This window comes from Aulonocara sp. 'chitande type north' Nkhata Bay, linkage group LG17 (genome assembly GCF_057382095.1).
Source record: "Aulonocara sp. 'chitande type north' Nkhata Bay isolate Kocher_YH1m ecotype deep benthic linkage group LG17, A_spYH_male_GT1.1, whole genome shotgun sequence".
NCBI classification, from domain to species: domain Eukaryota; kingdom Metazoa; phylum Chordata; class Actinopteri; order Cichliformes; family Cichlidae; genus Aulonocara; species Aulonocara sp. 'chitande type north' Nkhata Bay.
The window spans coordinates 2,261,937-2,281,200 of record NC_141360.1 but is presented as its reverse complement, the minus strand read 5'-3'; the positions used below and the strand labels follow the sequence as shown (position 1 = coordinate 2,281,200).

The window sequence follows — 19,264 nt, the reverse complement described above, 5'->3', positions numbered from 1 at the left end:
CAGAAAAAGCGTTACGAAACAACGCAACTATGTCCCACTTATCGATTTATTTGTATTATAAGTACATATACATATGTGCATTTGTACTGTCACTGTTTATTAAAAAGGCGTATTTTAACAAAGAGTCATCAACTCGATCATTTTATTCTACTTAAATGACATGTCAAAGCAATATAAAATATGATGTCGTAAGTAATTTGAAAGTCTTCCTATTACCGAGTTAGTACAAAGGCAGCACGGGTTACTGAGGCTTGTCACATGAGCCAATCCATCCAATCAGTAGAAAGGTTTGACTCCGAGACGTCACAACACCTAAAAAAGGTGACAACAAAGTATAAGTTAAAAAAGACAATGGGCAACATTAACAGTATATGAAAGTTCTTGCTTTAAAATCATTTCACTGTGTTTTAGGCTTCGTTTTTATTGATAAAATGTTTTTGAAGATAAATCCACAATGGTAACATAACATGAAAAGATATAGAACTAAAAGATTGCAATGTCTTATCTGTTCTTTGCGGGAATAAAACTGACAGATGAAGTGTGAATGCATGTTTCACAAAGGGCTAGACATTTCTTTTTTGACTTTATTTTCCAAAAAATTTTTTAATTTATTTTTAATTTTTATTTTTTAAGATATGTAAGAAAATTTCAAACTAAAATGCCACGTTTAAACAATTTAGTAGTTTCTAGAAATCCCTTTACCAGCAGTAACACCTTTCAGTCTTATTATGTAAGACTCCACAGGCTTTGCACACCTGCATCTAAGCAGTTAATCCTATTCTTCCTGATAGATCCAATCAAGCTCTGCCATATTAGATGGAAATTATCTATAACCTGCTATCATCAGGTCCTATTCAACCACACAGATTGAATAACTTTATCATGCAATAACTCGAGAAGTGTTCTGGTTGTTTGCTTTAGGTCGTTGTCTTGCTGAGAGGGGTGCTAGTGCACCAGTCTCAGGTCACTGCGCTGTGGAGCAGGTTTTCTTTTTTGTGTTTGGCTCCATGCAATCTGTACCCGAAGTCATGCTGTATCAACACAACATGCAGTCATCATCACCAGCCTCATAGCCCAATAGTTCTCTTTTGTCTGTGGAACGAGTTTGCTTCTGCAGGGCGCGCGCATCCTCGAGCCTGCTGAGTGGTCCTGATGCTGGTTCTCATGCACGCGTATTACATCACTTCTCTGTTGCGCCATTGGCTGAGGGTCAACTCCTCCGCCCTCCGCCGCGAGCCACAGCATCCCGACGCAAAGCAGCGCTGTTTCAAGCCACCTCATCACGGTCATCATCTTCTTACCTTTAAATACATCAAACCACACGTACACAAAGCTGTTCACGTGGGTGTGCGCGTTTTCTTTTTCCTGCACTGGCGGCTCGTTTCGACGATGGCCGAGAGCGAGGCAGATACGCCGAGCACGCCGATTGAGTTTGAGAGCAAATACTTCGAGTTTGATGGAGTGCGGCTGCCGCCCTTCTGCAGGGGAAAGATGGAGGAAATCGCCAACTTCTCCCTTAGAAGTAGCGACATATGGATTGTGACGTACCCAAAGTCAGGTAAAGGAGCCACCACACCACCCTGTGCACGAGTGTCTTCGTGCCTTCGCATTTCTTGCTGCTCGCTACTGCAGCAGTTTCTGCAGGCCTCTCTTGTTATTATCAAAGTTTAACAACACGAATAAAACACGAATGCACAGGTAGCCCGTATCTAGTATCAGTCACAGGGTTCATTTTGCGTAGCACGCAGGTATCACGGTATCGTGAGAGTTGCAAATCCGTTCACTTTATTGCAGTGGGTGGATGACGATATCTGTTTATGATGCTTGTGCCGTAGAACTACTTTTTATAGGCCTCTATCAAGCATGTACACGTAGCATCAGCAGCCCGTACTTCATACTCAAATATCAGCAAATAAATGAGTCAGACTGATTAGATCGATTAATGGCTGGCTGAAACACATCAGTGCAGCCTCCACAACTACTGTGGCCTTCATCATCCACCTCACTCGCATGAGCACTTCTAGAAGTTGGTGTTTACATCTATCCCCAGAGTGTCTTTGCGCAGCGCTGCTGCATGCGTCGTGCCCTGCTGTGCGCTGGGTGGGTCCGGTCATGTGACAGGTGGTGGGCAGCTGGAGCAGTGCTAGAAGGCCAGAAGGAGTTTGAATATTCAGAGTTTAGTTGCATTTCTATGTAGCACAGCAGAGGAAAGCAACCCAAAGGACGGGGTGGCGACCATCGGGGATGTTTTGAAAGTTTTTGGCACAGGGTGGTTGACGGGGCCCAAAGGAATCAGAATATCTGATCATAAAAGCATTTGCCAATGAAGCAGAACCTTTGAGGAAAAATCGAATTTTACTTATTATTAAAAAGGTTTTATAAGCAAAATATAGTTATACTACTATACACTATATACTATACTATACTATACTATACTATACTATACTATACTATACTACACTATACTATACTATATACTTTGGGATCATAACTGTTGCTTTATTACAGCTTCATTAAAGTGTGTGTGAAACATCACATTTTAATGTTGTTGTCCATAAGACTTACTTACATAAAGATAATTAGCTTTAGCTGTAATAATATAGTCCATTATAAAATAGAACAATGTAATAATGTACGATTAACGGTACTCTAGACCAATGACATATTAAAAGGGGTGGTTTTCATTTAGTTTTGCCTCTTTAACCACCCTATACGCACCTACAGTGTACATCTGGATAGATGCATGCATAGAAGAGCATTACAGATAGCTGTAAGCCACAGAGGCACTTGAGAGGAGCACATGTCTTCTCAGATCTTGCCACTGCACTATTTTGTTCAATGTCAAACATTTTTTGATCCAGTGTGCTGTCAAGACAAGAAACACTGGTATTGCACACATTTCTTAAAAAAAACAAAACAAAACAGTCACAGGAACACTTCAGAAGAACTCTACAAATTCAGCACAGCATCATTAAATTAGTTTATTTGTTAGTGCCTATTATACAGTGATAATGACTCAGAAGTTACAAATACACCCAACAACCCAACACACTCACTTAGAACTGAAGCACAGACTCAGAAATCTCCAGAGAACACTGGTGTGATTTCAAAGTAGTGATTTTTTCCCCTGGATTAGAGCCAGTGACATTTGATAAGGTCACCAGAGCTAAAATTATTGGGAACAGCAGTCACAGATGCCAAGAATGATCCCTTTCATAAGTTTATCACAGCAGGATCAGGAATGATCCGTCACATTTGTACACCAAAACAGTGCATGCTTGAGCAGAACTTGGTGTCCTTGGCACGCAGCTGGTCTCCTGAGGTTCTCTGCAATATTCTGCAAATATTCATTTTAACCAGTTACAACTTTGTGCATCCAAGCAATCTTTGTTTTTAAGCTTAAACAAGCTTTATATATCTGTAGTCTTTTGGTGCATAGGAGAAAGAAAGCACATGTCAGGCCACATGGCTGGGATGCTGCAGAGCTATGATGCCATTGGCTTACATGTGATCATCTTAGCCAATAGGATTAGCAGCACTCCATAAACCAAAGGGAGGGCATGAGCGATATGATATTACTTAGGTCTGTTTCATATGTCATACTGTATACTTGCACATCCTTGAAGTTAGTGGAATCAGGAGGTCTGGCTCCACAAACATATTGAACTTTTATCAGGGATTTTGTTTCCCCTTTTTAAACCACAGCTGTCTTTAAGCCATGACTGTTCATTTTCCTTAAAACATGCGTTAGGTAACTTTAGGCAAAAATTCTAAACACATGGTCAAAGGAGTTAGAAAGACTGGAAAACAGCAGAGTTTGAAAGAGGTGAGCTGGGAGAGTCTGCAATGTGCTCCTGAGTATCCTGCAGCTTTATGCTCCATCCATTTAGAAACTCTATGTCAGTTTGTGCTACACTGATTTGGTCTTTCTTTATTTAATCTGTCTCTAGCATTTCCATCAGCTTTATGGGAATCCAGTATCAAAGTCTCATATTAAACATATGATGAGTGAAATTTCCAAACATAATATCCATATGCTAACCATACATATGTTCACTTATAATCAAGTGAAGAATTTGAAATAAAGATAAGGACTTTAATTCTTTACTAGGAAGGAGGTATGAAATATGCATTGTGATGTATTTAAATTAAAAACCTGCTACTGATCTGGATCAAAATTTAACAAAAATGCATCCAGAAAAAAGAAACAGATATAATATCAAACATAATATAACACAAACTCAGCACAATGCTTCTTGGCAGTAAATCTTATATCATTGGAGAGCCTGTTTATTTCCCTCAAAATCGTGCAACATTTGCAAGGAAAATGCAAAGTTGAGTACGTGAGTTGCACCTATGAAAAGCTTGTCAAATCTTCTCTGGCAATGACAAACAGTTTATTCTGCTTTTGACTCTTGTTTTAAGCTTCTGGTACCCCAGGTACAGACAATAAGGTGCCCGATAGGCGCCTGTGAGCATGAAGTATTTGCTCCAAGCAGTTTCTAATGTTTCAGTCACAGCAGCTATGTGACTGAAACATTAAGCACTTGTAAAATTAGGCTGCTTACATGCTCAACCTTTAAACACATTGTACTAGAAACATAAACTGGTAACCCGTCCTGGTTACCAGTTATCACAGCATGACAGAATGACATCATATTGAATGAGGATCCAGTTTGAAAATGAACTCATTGCCATTGCTGCTGGTGCAATCCGGACACATGATGGGCTCCAGTTTTCATCTTTCACCAAGACTTACTGTTTCAGTTAACAAAATCAGTTTATATTATTTTATATTGTTTAATGTGTCATGATCTGCATTCAAGCTTAGGTTGCTTAGGCTGATTTATACACTCCGTGCAGGCAAATTAATGCTTTCCATAAAAATGAGTTCTTTATGATTTTTTTGCAGAATCTCTAGGATTTTTGATAAATTATTTTCATTCTTTGTTGCTAAATTAGATGAAAAAAGTGATTCTTTTGTACTTACAGAAAAAAGAGATTTTCAAAATGACCCCAAACTGTTGTGCAATTGAATACGTGTAAAAATCATCCATCATTTGAATCTCAGAGTTATTATAAGAACAGTGTTCTCTGTTAATCTTTGTATCACAGGCTCCTAGAGGTTTTTTAAACTTTTAGTTGTAAGCCGCAAATGATTTTTTTCATCTATCAACACACTACATAACTGCTGCTAATGGGTTATAAAAATGTTCTTTTAGAACGAGAAAGCTTTTACTGAAAAACTTTCTTATGCAATTTATTCGGTTTCAAAGCCAGTATGTGGCTAACTTCACTTTATTTTTCTCTAAGTGAGAGTAGTCAGTCTTATTCATATCACTCTGTAATGTAGAACACTGGCAAGCCTTTAAGTTATTAAGAAACAAGCTGGGATGAATTGATTGCATCGTGTTAAAATGCTGACTTTTTCCATTGCTTAACAGAGAGGCGTCCTTCAAGTTTCACATGGTGTGATCTGCATCTGTGAGCCAAACTGCCCATAAATCTTTGGACTGGCAACAAATAAGACATTAATAATGTGAGAATGGTAATGTTTTGTAACTAGCGATTAAATGGTTACAATGTAATTGATTAGGGTGACTGAAAAAGTGGAAACAGTAAATAATTTCTTCTAAGATGTCTTTTAGTGACGCACACACTTTTACATGTGACTCATTGAGTTCCCATGGACGAATTAAGGCCTCAAAGACTGTTTGGGTGTTCTGTGCTGCAGTACAATAGTTCAGTGGTTAGTTTGTATTAATCCAAGCTCATCAGCTGTGGATCCAGCAACTTTCACTGTTTCATGCTGAAGTTTGACTTTTGTCATTGTCCCCTGATTGTCTTTTCTGTCATTGCAGGCACCAGTCTACTTCAGGAAGTTGTGTATCTAGTGAGTCAGGGAGCAGACCCTGATGAGATTGGCCTTATGAACATTGATGAACAGCTGCCTGTTTTAGAATACCCACAACCTGGGCTGGACATCATACAGGTAGAGTGAGTCACTGACATCACAGTAGCAGACACTCAGCACCATAACCAATTTAGAACTGAGGCAGCAGGTGAGATTAAATTATTCGATCTGGTAAAACAATGCAAAATCTAGCCTGCTAACTTAGCCTTCCACTGTAGCCATGTTAATGGGTAACTGGTTCAAGACTTACTGTCATAAGTCTTGCTTATAAATGCAGATAATTTAGAAAATTTAATAAAAAGCAAAGTCATCAAAAGTTTGAATATTACATTTCCCACTTTTACCTCCCAGATATACTGTTTATTTGCATTAACTGAGCTGAGACTACAAATGGAAACTTGAAAGTTAAAAATCTTGTCCCCTGGATATAGATTCCTCACAGGCATATATCTTTTTAGTCCTATAGATTTAGGAATGAATAATTGTGTGGATTACATTATGACAACATTAAAACGAACTAACTGCTGATTTAGATCAGCCCGTTCTCACTCCTGAAGCGTAAAATCCTGACGATTTGTCACGTCCCACGGCGTTCCTGAGGAACGCGAAAGGCGACCTTCGGCATTCTTAAGGTACGCGCCGGGTTATGGGTGAAATACAGTAGAATGACGGTCCCACGGTAAAAGACGTTCCAGCCACGTATTCCAGCTCTAACCATAACCTTACCCCTAACCTTAACCAGCACTGTAATGACGTGAAATAGTGTTTTCCAAAGCGATTTGAGGAAAATGAACGAACATGTGTGGATGGATTCCAAATGGTTCTCACATTTCCTCATTTTTCCGATCTCGTCATTTGTTCACACTGCAGGTCTTGATGCTCAATTCCAATGTTTTGATCAAATCCGATTTTTTTGTCTGCTTGTTCACACTACAATTAAAATGTGACAGCAAACGCGCTCTAGTGTGAACGCTCAAAGCAGCGCAAAAGAAGACGTCACACACAACGTGCTCTGTTTAGACCCAGACCAAACAGCATTGTTTGACTGATGTTGTTTCGGACTTTACGTTTCCCAATTTTGCTTTAAGTTAAAGTTATTTTGTTATTTACATATGGCCTAATAATGATCCTTATTGCTGTTTTAGAGGAGCGGTGTTATAAAGTATTCAATTCAATTCAATTCAATTTTATTTATATAGCGCCAAATCACAACAAAAGTCGCCTCAAGGCGCTTCATAGATACAGAGAAAAACCCAACAATCATATCACCCCTATGATCAAGCACTTTGGTGACAGTGGGAAGGAAAAACTCCCTTTTAACAGGAAGGAACCTCCGGCAGAACCAGGCTCAGGGAGGGGCGGGGCCATCTGCTGTGATTGGTTGGAGTGAGAGAAGGAAGACAGGATAAAGACATGCTGCGGAAGAGAGACAGAGGTTAATAACAGATATGATTCAATGCAGAGAGGTCTGTTAACACATAGTGAGTGAGAAAGGTGACTGGAAAGGAAAAACCCAGTGCATCATGGGAATCCCCCGGCAGCCTACGTCTATTGCAGCATAACTAAGGGAGGATTCAGGGTCACCTGGTCCAGCCCTAACTATATGCTTTAGCAAAAAGGAAAGTTTGAAGCCTAATCTTAAAAGTAGAGATAGTGTCTGTCTCCTGAATCCAAACTGGAAGCTGGTTCCACAGAAGAGGGGCCTGAAAACTGAAGGCTCTGCCTCCCATTCTACTTTTAAATACTCTAGGAACAACAAGTAGGCCTGCAGAGCGAGAGCGAAGTGCTCTAATAGGGTGATATGGTACTACAAGGTCATTAAGATAAGATGGGGCCTGATTATTTAAGATTTAAGCAGGATTTTGAATTCTGGATTTAACAGGAAGCCAAAACAGGAGAAATCTGCTCTCTCTTTCTAGTCCCTGTCAGGACTCTTGCTGCAGCATTTTGGATCAGCTGAAGACTGAAGAATGTTTTTGGTCATAGCGCCCTGCTCTACTCGGGAGTGAGAACGTGTTGTTTAGATCTATAACATAAGGAGATGCTGGTAGTGGTCTCTATGTTTGACCAGCACCATCAAACTGATGCTAATGCTGCAGTAAGGTTATTGTCTATCAGGCTGCTCTTTGGTTTGTTTTTGTTTCACCACCAGTAACAATGACCTCATCTGGTGTTATTAAGATTTTTATTGGGGGAACTTTTGTAGGACCTCTTCCAGGGTCGTAAAATGTTATATGAGACACTCTACTGGCTAAAACTCAAACACCTCAGTCGTGTCAAAGCTGCAGATTTCTTGGACAAATGTCCAGAGTTGCACAAGTTTTCTGTAGGACATGATGGGAAAAGTTCAGTGCAGATTCACTGTGTTTGTCTTTCACAGGAGCTGTCGTCACCTCGTTTGATCAAAAGCCATCTTCCCTATCGATTCCTCCCTACAGCCATGCACAATGGAGAAGCTAAGGTTAGTTCTCTAAGAGGCTGAGTTCATCAAATCAACAAGTAAACAGGGAGATTCAGCAGTCATTATTATTTCACTAAAACACAGAGGTAATATATCAACCTAGTATCACGGCAAAAAGTCAAATAGACCGCTTTGCCTCATGTACATGCACGCAGGAGCTGCAGTAAAACATCAGATGGAGATATTCCATTTCAAGCCAACATGAAAATAATCACGGGAAAGTGTTCAGACATTATTAACACTCTTACATGTAGATACATTTTAGCTGCCTAGCTTTATCGTTTCTGGCATTTGAGCACCCTGAAATGTACGCCACACATCTTTTGCTCAATGCAGACTTTAAATATATTATCTCCCACTGCTGGTAATCCAACTTCTGTCCACGGTGGACCAGCGTGTCTGTTACACGCCTTGCTGTGATACTGGGTTAAATCTATACTTCCTGTTTACAGCGAGTACTGTTGCCCTCTTCCAGGTGATCTACATGGCTCGAAACCCTAAGGATTTGGTGGTATCCTACTACCAGTTTCACCGCTCTCTCAGGACCATGAGCTACCGGGGAACCTTCCAGGAATTCTGCCGGCGCTTCATGAATGATAAACGTGAGTATACAGATTAATAGAAGATTTGGACATTTCATGTAATCCACTCCATAGAAGCCCTGTCCTGTTTTGTCGAGTCCCTGTATCTCACTGATTGATACTTTTCCTTTATAGTGGGATATGGTTCCTGGTTTGAACATGTTCAGGAATTTTGGGAACACCGTATGGATTCTAATGTCCTTTTCTTGAAATACGAAGACATGTACAAGGTAATATCACAACTGTTTTGTGGGCCCTTTTAGCATCTTATTGCTAGTTCATGGAAACTTACACCCAGCTGTCTGCCCCTGACAGATGACTTTACTGAATTTTGTGTGCAACGTAGGCAGTAAATTAGGGGGAAATTGCTCCTATGGAGCCTGGATTTTCTGAGCAGGCATTCTGGCCTTGAACATACCCATATGGAAAAGAAATAGTAAAAACTTACATGATTTACTCATGAAAGTGGCCACTTTCTCATTACTTTCATATATTGTTTTTAGGAAGTGTCCAAAACATACAAGTTTCATTATATAATTTTTCAAGGGATCTTATATCTGTTTTCACTCTTGTATGCTTTTCATACAAGTTTCACACAAGACAGATACAAACTTTATAAGATTTATATATATCTTTTCCATATGGGTAGTTTTTGCCCTCTTAGTATACTAAACTATAGTTTGACTAAGGAACTCAATAGGATAAAAATCAAGAAGCATTGAATATTTCCAACTAAACCAAAAATCTATTTTAATAGAAATGTGTTTATATAATATGTTTTTGATATTTCACATTAATTTGTTATCTATTTGACATTTATGCTCTTTTTTATGCTCTATGGGCGTTAAACTTACCAGCCTGTATCAACGCATAAGGGCATAGATAACATCAGAGGTTCAAGGCACCAGCTACTGATTGATAAAACAGTACGTCAGGACTCTAAGATCAGGCAGACCAATCTTAGAAGACACACAGGATAGCTGCAAGTACCAAGTATCCAAATACATTTCTACCGTTCATCAGGCACCCAGCTGGAGTAGTAATCTGAACGAGTTCAATGTCACTGATGTCACAATATGAAAACTTTTCACGATGCATGGAGGCTCAACCTTCAGCACACCGAGGGTATACGGGCAACAGAAAGAGGGGGAGGGAGGATTAATGCGTGTCAAATCCAGGAGGAAACAAGCAGAATCACGCATTAGCGTTATTTTAACAACAAAACATTTTCTCTGTGTTTGTTTGTTACATTTGCTTTCATAGATTTTTCTTCCTCTCCTCTTCAGGATCTGGGGACATTAGTGGAACAACTGGCACGTTTTCTGGGTGTCTCCTGTGACAAGGCTCAGCTGGAAGGCATGGTGGAGAGCTGCAACCAGCTCATTGAGCAGTGCTGCAACTCAGAGGCACTGTCCATGTGCAGAGGTGAGTGGGAGAGGAAAGCTCAGTTATTTTGTTCTGGGCACAGACAGCATAAAACATGCACATACCGACTGAGACATCAGCCATTGGTTTAGGACTCTACACTCTGAGTAGAGGGAGCAGTGCTAATTTAAGAGCTAACACTAGTTAGCTATATTCACAAGTTGTCTCCATAAACTGTATGGGTGCAACAAAAACCCCCCACATATAGTTACAGACTAATAAAGCAATTGAATGCACCCACCAAAACTGCAACACAATCTTCACACAGAAAGCCATAATTAGTCAAATCATGCAAACACAGTGAAGACACCCATCTTAGCAGACGCCCATCAGAACCAGCTACAGACACTCATTAATCAAGGCCACTAACTCAAATATCCAGGTGGATGTAATTCAGGTAAGGCTCTTATAAAGAGGGGATCTTATCTATCGGCAAGTAAAGGGAACTGCAGTTTTTGTGATTTCTATGTTCATTTTACAGCTCTGGAGGTTGTTCATTGAGTCTTCTGAATAGGCAGTTTAACTGTATGTATGGTGATTACCTGCATAGATATGATGCAATATGTTAGTTGATTAATCAGGAGAAAATCAAATGTGTCTGATGTTATATTTTTATCTATTATTTGTATTATTTTGAACTATTTTCCAAGTGTGGCTAAGGGTAACACATAAATACCAATATAAAAACAGGACATGCTAGTTTACAAAATCCAAACACAGAGCAGGCAGCTGTAATATGTCACCGCTAGTGGTGGCTGTGTAACATCTTAGAACAGGGGTCCACAGACTGTAGGCCAGAAGTGACCCACCAAAGGGTCCATTCCACCCCCACTGATATCGCTGTGAGTATGCAGAGGAATAGAGTGCAGGAATATCAGACTGTTGGTGCTGCTGCTCTGAGTTTGTGCATCTAAACCTAAAGCAATGCCTCCCGTTGTTTACATTATGTCTGTGTGTAGTATGAAGAGTAAAATATTACTGGAAAAATGAATGAACACAGAAGAACAAATTCAAACAAATGCTGCAAACAAGAAAGAGTACCAGGAAAACACAAATCTTACAGGACATTGCCCACTTTATATTTCCATGAATAAGTGCAAAAAATGCAGTTTCTGGTAGAAGATTGGGTAAGCTCATCGTGGTAGGATTGCCAAATGCCCGAAGCAGTGGAGGAGAATCGAATTTTATGCGTTGCTCACATCAGTGAAAAGTCAATTATATAGCAGCTTCTCTTTCAAAATCACTGCCCTTTCATGCTACTTAATGCTACTAAAGAAAGTAGCAGCTGGGTCAGATCTTTTTGGTCCTTTGCTCTGAGCTGTTTGCTGAGAGTTGTTAGTTTCTTACAGTGCTTACCTCCTTGTTAACTCTTGTGGTGATACTACAATATTGTGTAGTTCGATTTCTGTATGCTCCATGTAGGTGTATTCAAACCTTTTTGTTTATAGCAGTTTCATTGTTTTTCATTCTGTTCCCATTAAGAGATTAGCTGTTCCCATTAGCTGATAGAGGTCAGGATGCAAATAATCGAAGCTAATCATATTTGGGGTCAAATTCAATACAAGCTAGTGCAGACAAACTCAGACAACAACTAAATCACTAACTATAACTCTCGACTGCTGCAAAGGAAATGTGTAGCATTGCAGATTACACATTTCCTAAAGTCAACCACACCATAAATTATTTAATGTACACTGAGCTTATAGACAACATTTTTTAAGGGGAGATAACTACATTGATTTGTGTTGGTTAGTTATTAATGTCCCTGGAGACGATAGTTATGTTGCAAGAGTTTGTGTATGCAGACCAGTCTCAGGTCACTGACCTGTAGTAAACAGAGCAAAGGCTTACCCATGCAAATTTACCTAATACTAATAATATCTCACAGCTGGACTAATAATCTGATACAAGCTAAATACATCCACGTCTAAGTTGTTCCTTATGTGAACTATGGTAAATGGTAAATGGCCTGTATTTATATAGCGCTTTACTAGTCCCTAAGGACCCCAAAGCGCTTTACATATCCAGTCATCCACCCATTCACACACAGGTGATGGCAGCTACATTGTAGCCACAGCCACCCTGGGGCGCACTGACAGAGGCATTACAATGAGATTAGGACTTTATGAAGAGAAACACCTTTCTGTTTCAGGAGTTTAGATCATCACGCAGTGTCATAGTCAATACTTTACACTGCAGGTTAGCACAAGGCTACTTAACGTTAGCTTCTTAGTAATTCAGTCACTCAGAACTCTTGGTGCACAATACTACTTTAACTCATGTAGTCAATGATTTATATCAGCAGTCTCCAAACTTCTTTGCGCCACGGACCGGTTTATGCCCGACAATATTTTCACGGACCGGCCTTTAAGGTGTCGCGGAAAAATACAACAAAATAAAACTAGTACCGGTACCGAAAAAAAGAAGATTTATTGATAACACACGTGAAAAGACCCAGGAAAACCGAGTTAACGATAAAAACGATAACAAAATAACACTGAAAACCGATAAAAACCCTGAAAACTATACATTTCACACCTGAGCCTCAACTCTCGCGGCCCGGTACCAAACGACTCACGGACCGGTACCGGTCCGAGGCCCGGGGGTTGGGGACCGCTGATTTATAACACATATGACTCGGGACTTGACAGTAGGTCTTCACATAGCAAGGGGCAGGTGTTAGACACAGTTTAGGATAAACCCTGCACTCCACCTGAGCCTCAACTCTCGCGGCCCGGTACCAAACGACTCCTAAACTCCTAAACTCTGTGTCTAACACCTGCCCCTTGCTATGTGAAGACCTACTGTCAAGAAGAACTTTACACTTCTATGGGTGCAGCTTTGGAAATGCTGTTCACAAACACATAGCTGACTCTGTACTTCTTTGGACAAACCCTGAAAGCAGGTTTTTGATGTCATAAGAAAATTGTTGTTAAATGTGACCCTTGTTATCACAATGAGAGCTCTGATCACTCGCTTCATCTTTATTAACTTTACTGTATGAAACTCTCTTAAACTGACAACTGAAGTTATTAAGCTAACTGTGAATTTATTATTTAAAATGGGCTGATCGCTCCATCAGGTCTACACCTCTGATCAGTAAATGTTAACATACATGCTGCATGAGTTGAGAGGTGAATACTATGTTTAACTATGTTTAATTATTTATATACTGAGTTTTAAACGAGTGAATGTTAAATTGTTTGATTAATGCAAAGACAAGTTCTGTGAAAAATATATAAATTTGTGAAAAACCTTTTGACTGGAAGGATTATGAGCTTGGTTTATTAACGTGCCAATGTTAAGATAGTTAATTTACAGGTTTGGTGTTTTCTCAATATGACCAAATATTAAGAATATGGTTTCAAAGAGAAACACACACTGAGCCTGCTAACAATGCTTATACTGGCATTTAAATTTATACAACTTTCATCAATAGATGTTTCTGGTTTGCCTCACACGCTACATAGTTTCATGGTCACATAGCAGCTAGTTAGTGTGTGCTTGTGGGTCAGTCAGTGCCTCCTATGACAGTTATAGGTGATAGCTACCAAGGCTCTGTGACAATCAATCACAGCAACTGTAACAAATTGCAGCTGGTAGGGAGATTCTCATTTTTTAATCAGCGGGTCGATGTTGTCACCAACTGATCTCCGGGTCTGTGTGACTGGGACCTAAGAATTTAACGCTTAACTTTATCAAAATGATCGCAGAAGAAAACAAGATGATGTGATTCAACTGTAGGAATGACGATGGTTCGAATACAGAACCAAGTTATAGTTAAATTAGTTATGGCGTTAATTTAAATAGTTTTGGTTAAATTAAAAATGAGTTGTGCCAAGGTTACCTGCATGACATTTCATATTGCATGACTATGTGATTGAATATTTTTGGATTATTACATAATGCATTCTGATGAAAACATTATAGCACCAGTGTGTCTGACTCTGCACTGCAGACTGTAGTTTAACACTGGAGTGTTGTGCAGGATGTGACTGCGTTTGTTTTGATTGAACCTTTCATGAGTTCCATGTACAGTCATATGAAAAAGAAAACTGTCAAATGATGATTTATTATCTATCAGAACTATTTTAGCAGCAGTAACTTGAAGTGTCCCCTGTTTTCTGTGTGACCTCCAGTCCCTTCAGTAGTTGAGGAAATCTGGCGTACTCCTTCATGTCATTGTTCAGTTCACTGAGGTTGGAGGAACTGTGTTTATGCATATCTATCTTAAGGTACTTCCACAATCGAGTTGAGCTCTGGACTTTGACTGGGCTATTGCAAGACCTTGACTCTTTTCTGTTCCAATCATTTTCATGTTGCATGACCCAGTTTTGGCCACGCTCTAGCTGTCGACCTTACATTTGACTCTAGAGTACTTTGGTATACAGAAGTCTACACGGTGACTGCAACAAGTCCAGGTCCTGTAGCTGCAAAACAAACCCACTCATCACCTCTCCACTGCTATGCTTGAAGGATTTCCACTTGGTCTCTTCTGTCCAAAGGACGTTGTTCCAGATCTGTTGTCCTTTGTTTCAGAGAAAGCTTTGCAAATGCGGTCAAGTTCATTTTAGAGAGAATAGGCTTTTTCCAAACAAGCCATACTTGATCTGTCATTTTGTAATTGTGCTTTCTGAAACAGAAACAGTAAGGGTGCGCATAGTTTTTCACATGAGTGTACATGTGTTTTACATTTGTTTCCTTATTTGTTATCATTTTGGTTTATGTGTATATTTAGTTTTTTATGTTCACTTACAGTTTCTGTCATCTGTTTTTGTTCTATGTTTTTCCATCTGTTTTTTTTCCTTTTAGTCTAAGGAAGTCTGGTGTTTGATCTGCTATAGGTTAGAGAGCTGACAGTCAGTCACATACACACTGCAACTGGTGAGTCACTGCCGTGCCGGGCTGCATTCAGTCTGCAGCAGAAATACGCTCAATAAGTTTTGGTGTTTTGAGCACAAATAAAGACGGTGCTTATTAAAATCCTTACTACGCTCCATTTCCCTGCAGGTCGTGTTGGTCTGTGGAAAGATATCTTCACCGTGTCTATGAATGAAAAGTTTGATGCGGTATACAGACAGAAGATGGGGAAGTCCGACTTGACCTTTGACTTCTGCCTGTGAGGAACGCCTGACCATCTCTCCGTATCGCCTCCCGACTCACTTATCTATGCTAGCTCATTTCCTGTCGAAACCCAAACTCCTACATCTTCCCTCAGTCAATCTGAAGTTCAATAGTTCAACCTAACAGTGAGCTCTCACTAAAAGACTTTTCACATATGCAATCCCATGTCAGCAGAAATCAGAAGTCACACTGTTGTGGAGATTACCGAATTTTTTAAATCAATAGTTAAACCAAATCTCCCTCAGCCCCTACCTCCACTGCTGTGTGTGTTTATAGTATATATCGACTAGATTAGGGTCAGCCACTGAACTGAAGTCTTGGTGGGTGGATTCATAACAGGAATTTAACCTGTATGCAGATATTTGTGATGAAAAACGTTGGAAATGAACGGGGAAAGTTGTTATAGCTGTCCTCAAACATGCTAACGACAACACTAACGATGTTGAGTCGGCACTAGTTGAAGGAAAAAAACGATACTTTGAACCACCAACTGTTTGGCAGCATTATGGACACGACCTCGAGCTGTTGTCAAAGAGTTGTATGTTTACCATAAGTCCAGAATATTCAGGAGCCACAGTCATTTATCGCTGTGGCCATTTGACAAACATAAGCTCTGTTTTGGTCTCTGCTAAAATAACGATGAAAAATATCAGGTAGACGAATAGTGCTCGCCATCAACTTGTAGGTAAGACTGTGTGAGGACAGTCGATAGGCGCAGCAGCAGCGTATTTCTGGAAATGGGTTAGAAAAAACCAAAACGATGAGCTGCAATGCTAAAAACGTCTTCATCGGGTTGTCGCTATGAGCCACAACTTTGAGATTACACAAAATGTTTTGACCAGTTTTTACTGTAAACACATTTACCACGCAGTCTGCCAGATCTTGTATTTGTGGTCTATATAAAATACCTTTATTTAAACAGGGAAGGCTTTGAGAGCAGGCTCTCTTTTACAAGGACCCCCTGGTTATGACACACATGAAAAACATTTACTTTGACTCATTACATAAAAATAATATAAAGAAACCTCTTGAATTATGTATAAAATCATAACAGATAGAAACTGAATAAAACAAAAATAATATTGCATCAGAAAGAAGCAAGTATGATGCAAATATCCATAATCGATTTATTGCAGCAATTTCCTACATTGGTATTATTGTGATAAATTTAAAGGACTAAACAGTCTTGGTACCAAGTATAGTGTGAAGTTGAAATATAAGCAAGAAGACACATCCAATATTCCCATGAAGTTTGCCAATAAGAGCTCTGTAAATAAATAAAGTCCAGTGTTGTTCTCGTCTCACTGCCAGCAGCTGCTACCTTGCTTTCTTATATAAAGCATTGTAATGTTTTCTAAATCTGCTCCCAGATTTGAAACTGAGGGTGGACTGAGGCCGAGTCAGGGGAAAGCATATCGATGATTTCAACACGATTCAAAACAAATAAATCGTTTGCTTTCTGCATCACTGGGAATACAAGCCTTAATTTATAGAACAATGTCAGCTTTTCTGTGAAAGACATCTTTATTCCACTAATATAATTTGAAAGCATAACTTGTCATTAAGGCAGAAATCTGGGTATTTACAGCAGGTGTCCTGGTAAAAGTAGTAAAACTCACTACAGTGTAACTATTAACCATCCTCCTGATGTCAGCAAACATTTGGTGCGAGTTCAACAATTATTTTTAGATTAATTAACGTTTAAAACTGCTTGGTGATTAGAGGGCTCTGCTCTGCATCAGCTACAGATATTTGGACACGTCTGATGTGAGTGTGTATGAGATGTGGAGAGGGACAACTGTCTTGTTAATCCTCAAACATGTCACCCGAGTACATCAGGGCCCCGTCAAATTCATTGACTGTGTCTAGATCCACACAGTAGTGGTCGGGTCAGGTCTGGAAACATTGACATAAATGGATATTTATGCCATCAAATTCATCTAAAACAGCTTTTGTGACATAAAAGAATTGCAATACTGGATTTAAAGAAGAAGTTATGTTATCTGCAGTTTACCAGCATTTAGCTGAAAGTAATGGAATGTCGCCCTCTGGCGGTCTAAATGGGGAGCTGCACTCACTTGCACATGTCGTGTTTTGGAGGCAGTTTTGGGCATCATAATTGATGTTGGGTCACCTGGGCGGTAAAACCTGATGACAGAGCTGACACACCAGAGCTGAGCTGAAGCATAAGGATCATTTGGAGTGCATTATTTCTTTTTAAATTACTTTTAAGCTTTGACAAAAATCGGTGTTGGGGACACAGATCTGTTGGACTCATCGGAAATTCCTACTGCTAATCCCACGCATTTGATCTTATGCGTGGGGCCAGTTGTTGCGACATACTCACAAAATTTAACCAGTTTTTTTTCTCTACAAAGAAGGGAACACAAAGGGAATCAAGCCTGTACCACCACAGTGGACAGTAAAAAATTTTTTTCTCAGAAATGTCAGGTTTAAGAGGGGTGGGCAGAATATTAACCCATAACCAGCATTAACTGTGTTCTGCTACTCAGTGTAGGGCAACAACAGCACCACTGTCTAACTGGAGTCAGACTGGAATCAACCTGAGCATCACTTCCAAACAGTATAGCACCTTCTACTCCTTCTCATCCTCTGTTGCTGCAGTAGTTCATGCAGACTAGTCCCTGCGCTCTACCTGACACATGTGAATGTCTTTATTGTGTGGATGTACACTACAACCTCAGCACAACTCTGCACATTCGTTTTTTCATTGTTCTTATTTCCTACTGTAACACTGTTTACAACCATTGGCAAGGCTTTAGCAAGTCCAACTCCACCTATCCTTTTATTTGGGGTTTTTATACATGCCTGTCTCTGTTTCAGGACATCCTTTTATTGTATTTGACATGCTTTGCTTTGCTGGTTTATTAATAAAGTAATGTCTTCATGTGATATCCGATGGATGGAGAGTCTTTCTTTTAATTGCTATAATGCAATTTATTAAAAAAAGTTTAGTTTTAAAATACTGTTACTGGACAAATGGGGAATGAGAATCATTTACTCAGTTGTTTGCTCAGAAATCTTTGCTCTGAAAAAAGAGGCTGGCCACAGACATCTGGAAAGCACTGGGCTTCAGCACGTGAGGCACATTATTCCTAATGACTGCATTGAGCCTTTTAGGTTCTAAACGGACATTTTTCTATATTTTAAGATCAGCTGGTAAAATGTTTAAACATGCTTGTTAGATTAAATGGTGATTGGAAATTGGCAACAGGTAAAAGTGATAAATTACAGTACATTGCTACTTACAAGTAACTGTCAAGTAAATATCACATATATGGAGGTTACATCAGCCATCGTGATACTGCTGTTCAACTCTTCGCCAGTGTAAAGCTGGTATAAAGGTGAAAGACCATCAGCAGGTTAAGCTGACTCTTTCCAAAAGCAAGTCCCACAACTCAGCAACACATTATCGAAATTTTCATTTCTGTGGTGAACAGGACATAAAAACTGCATGTACAAAAATATTCTTGGCTCAAAATCATTTGCCCCTGTTAAAGTTATGCTTCTACCACCATCTTTGATGTTGCAGATCTCACTGCTGGATGCCACATGGCTTACATGAAACCCATGAAATCGTAAAACAAAACAGAACAATTACAATTGTTTTTATACAGCACCAAATAACAACAACAATCGCCTGATGGCACTTTATATGGTAAGTTAAAGACACTACAATATTACAGAAAACCTCCAAACCAGATGATCCCCTTTGAGCAGGCACTTGGTGACAGTGGG

The 19,264-nt window shown here is 39.6% G+C and overlaps 1 protein-coding gene across 2 annotated transcripts; it reads left to right on the top strand.

Annotated features, from left to right (window-relative positions):
• Positions 1 to 1,184: 1,184 nt before the first annotated feature.
• On the top strand, positions 1,185 to 18,418 carry sult4a1 (sulfotransferase family 4A, member 1). Of its 2 annotated transcripts, XR_015125706.1 has the most exons (8): positions 1,185 to 1,558; positions 5,862 to 5,992; positions 8,295 to 8,375; positions 8,851 to 8,977; positions 9,092 to 9,186; positions 10,243 to 10,381; positions 15,194 to 15,265; positions 15,392 to 18,418. XR_015125706.1 is itself a non-coding variant. In XM_086269248.1 (7 exons), exons 1-7 carry the CDS (start codon positions 1,390 to 1,392, stop codon positions 15,502 to 15,504), a joined length of 855 nt encoding a protein of 284 aa, XP_086125374.1. In that variant the 5' UTR covers positions 1,189 to 1,389; the 3' UTR covers positions 15,505 to 18,418. The 2 variants fall into 2 exon arrangements, 1 of the variants encoding a protein (XP_086125374.1); XM_086269248.1 differs by lacking the exon at positions 15,194 to 15,265 and having other exon boundaries at positions 1,189 to 1,558.
• The last annotated feature ends 846 nt before the right edge of the window (positions 18,419 to 19,264 follow it).

What these genes read in the sequence shown, in the direction of transcription:
- sult4a1 (XM_086269248.1), top strand. Translation starts at nt 1,390, where the DNA reads ATGGCCGAGAGCGAGGCAGATACGCCGAGCACGCCGATTGAGTTTGAG. An exon ending in GCGCTTCATGAATGATAAAC is followed by an intron (nt 8,978 to 9,091) that starts GTGAGTATACAG and finishes TTTCCTTTATAG; the next exon opens with TGGGATATGGTTCCTGGTTT. An exon ending in AATACGAAGACATGTACAAG is followed by an intron (nt 9,187 to 10,242) that starts GTAATATCACAA and finishes TCTCCTCTTCAG; the next exon opens with GATCTGGGGACATTAGTGGA.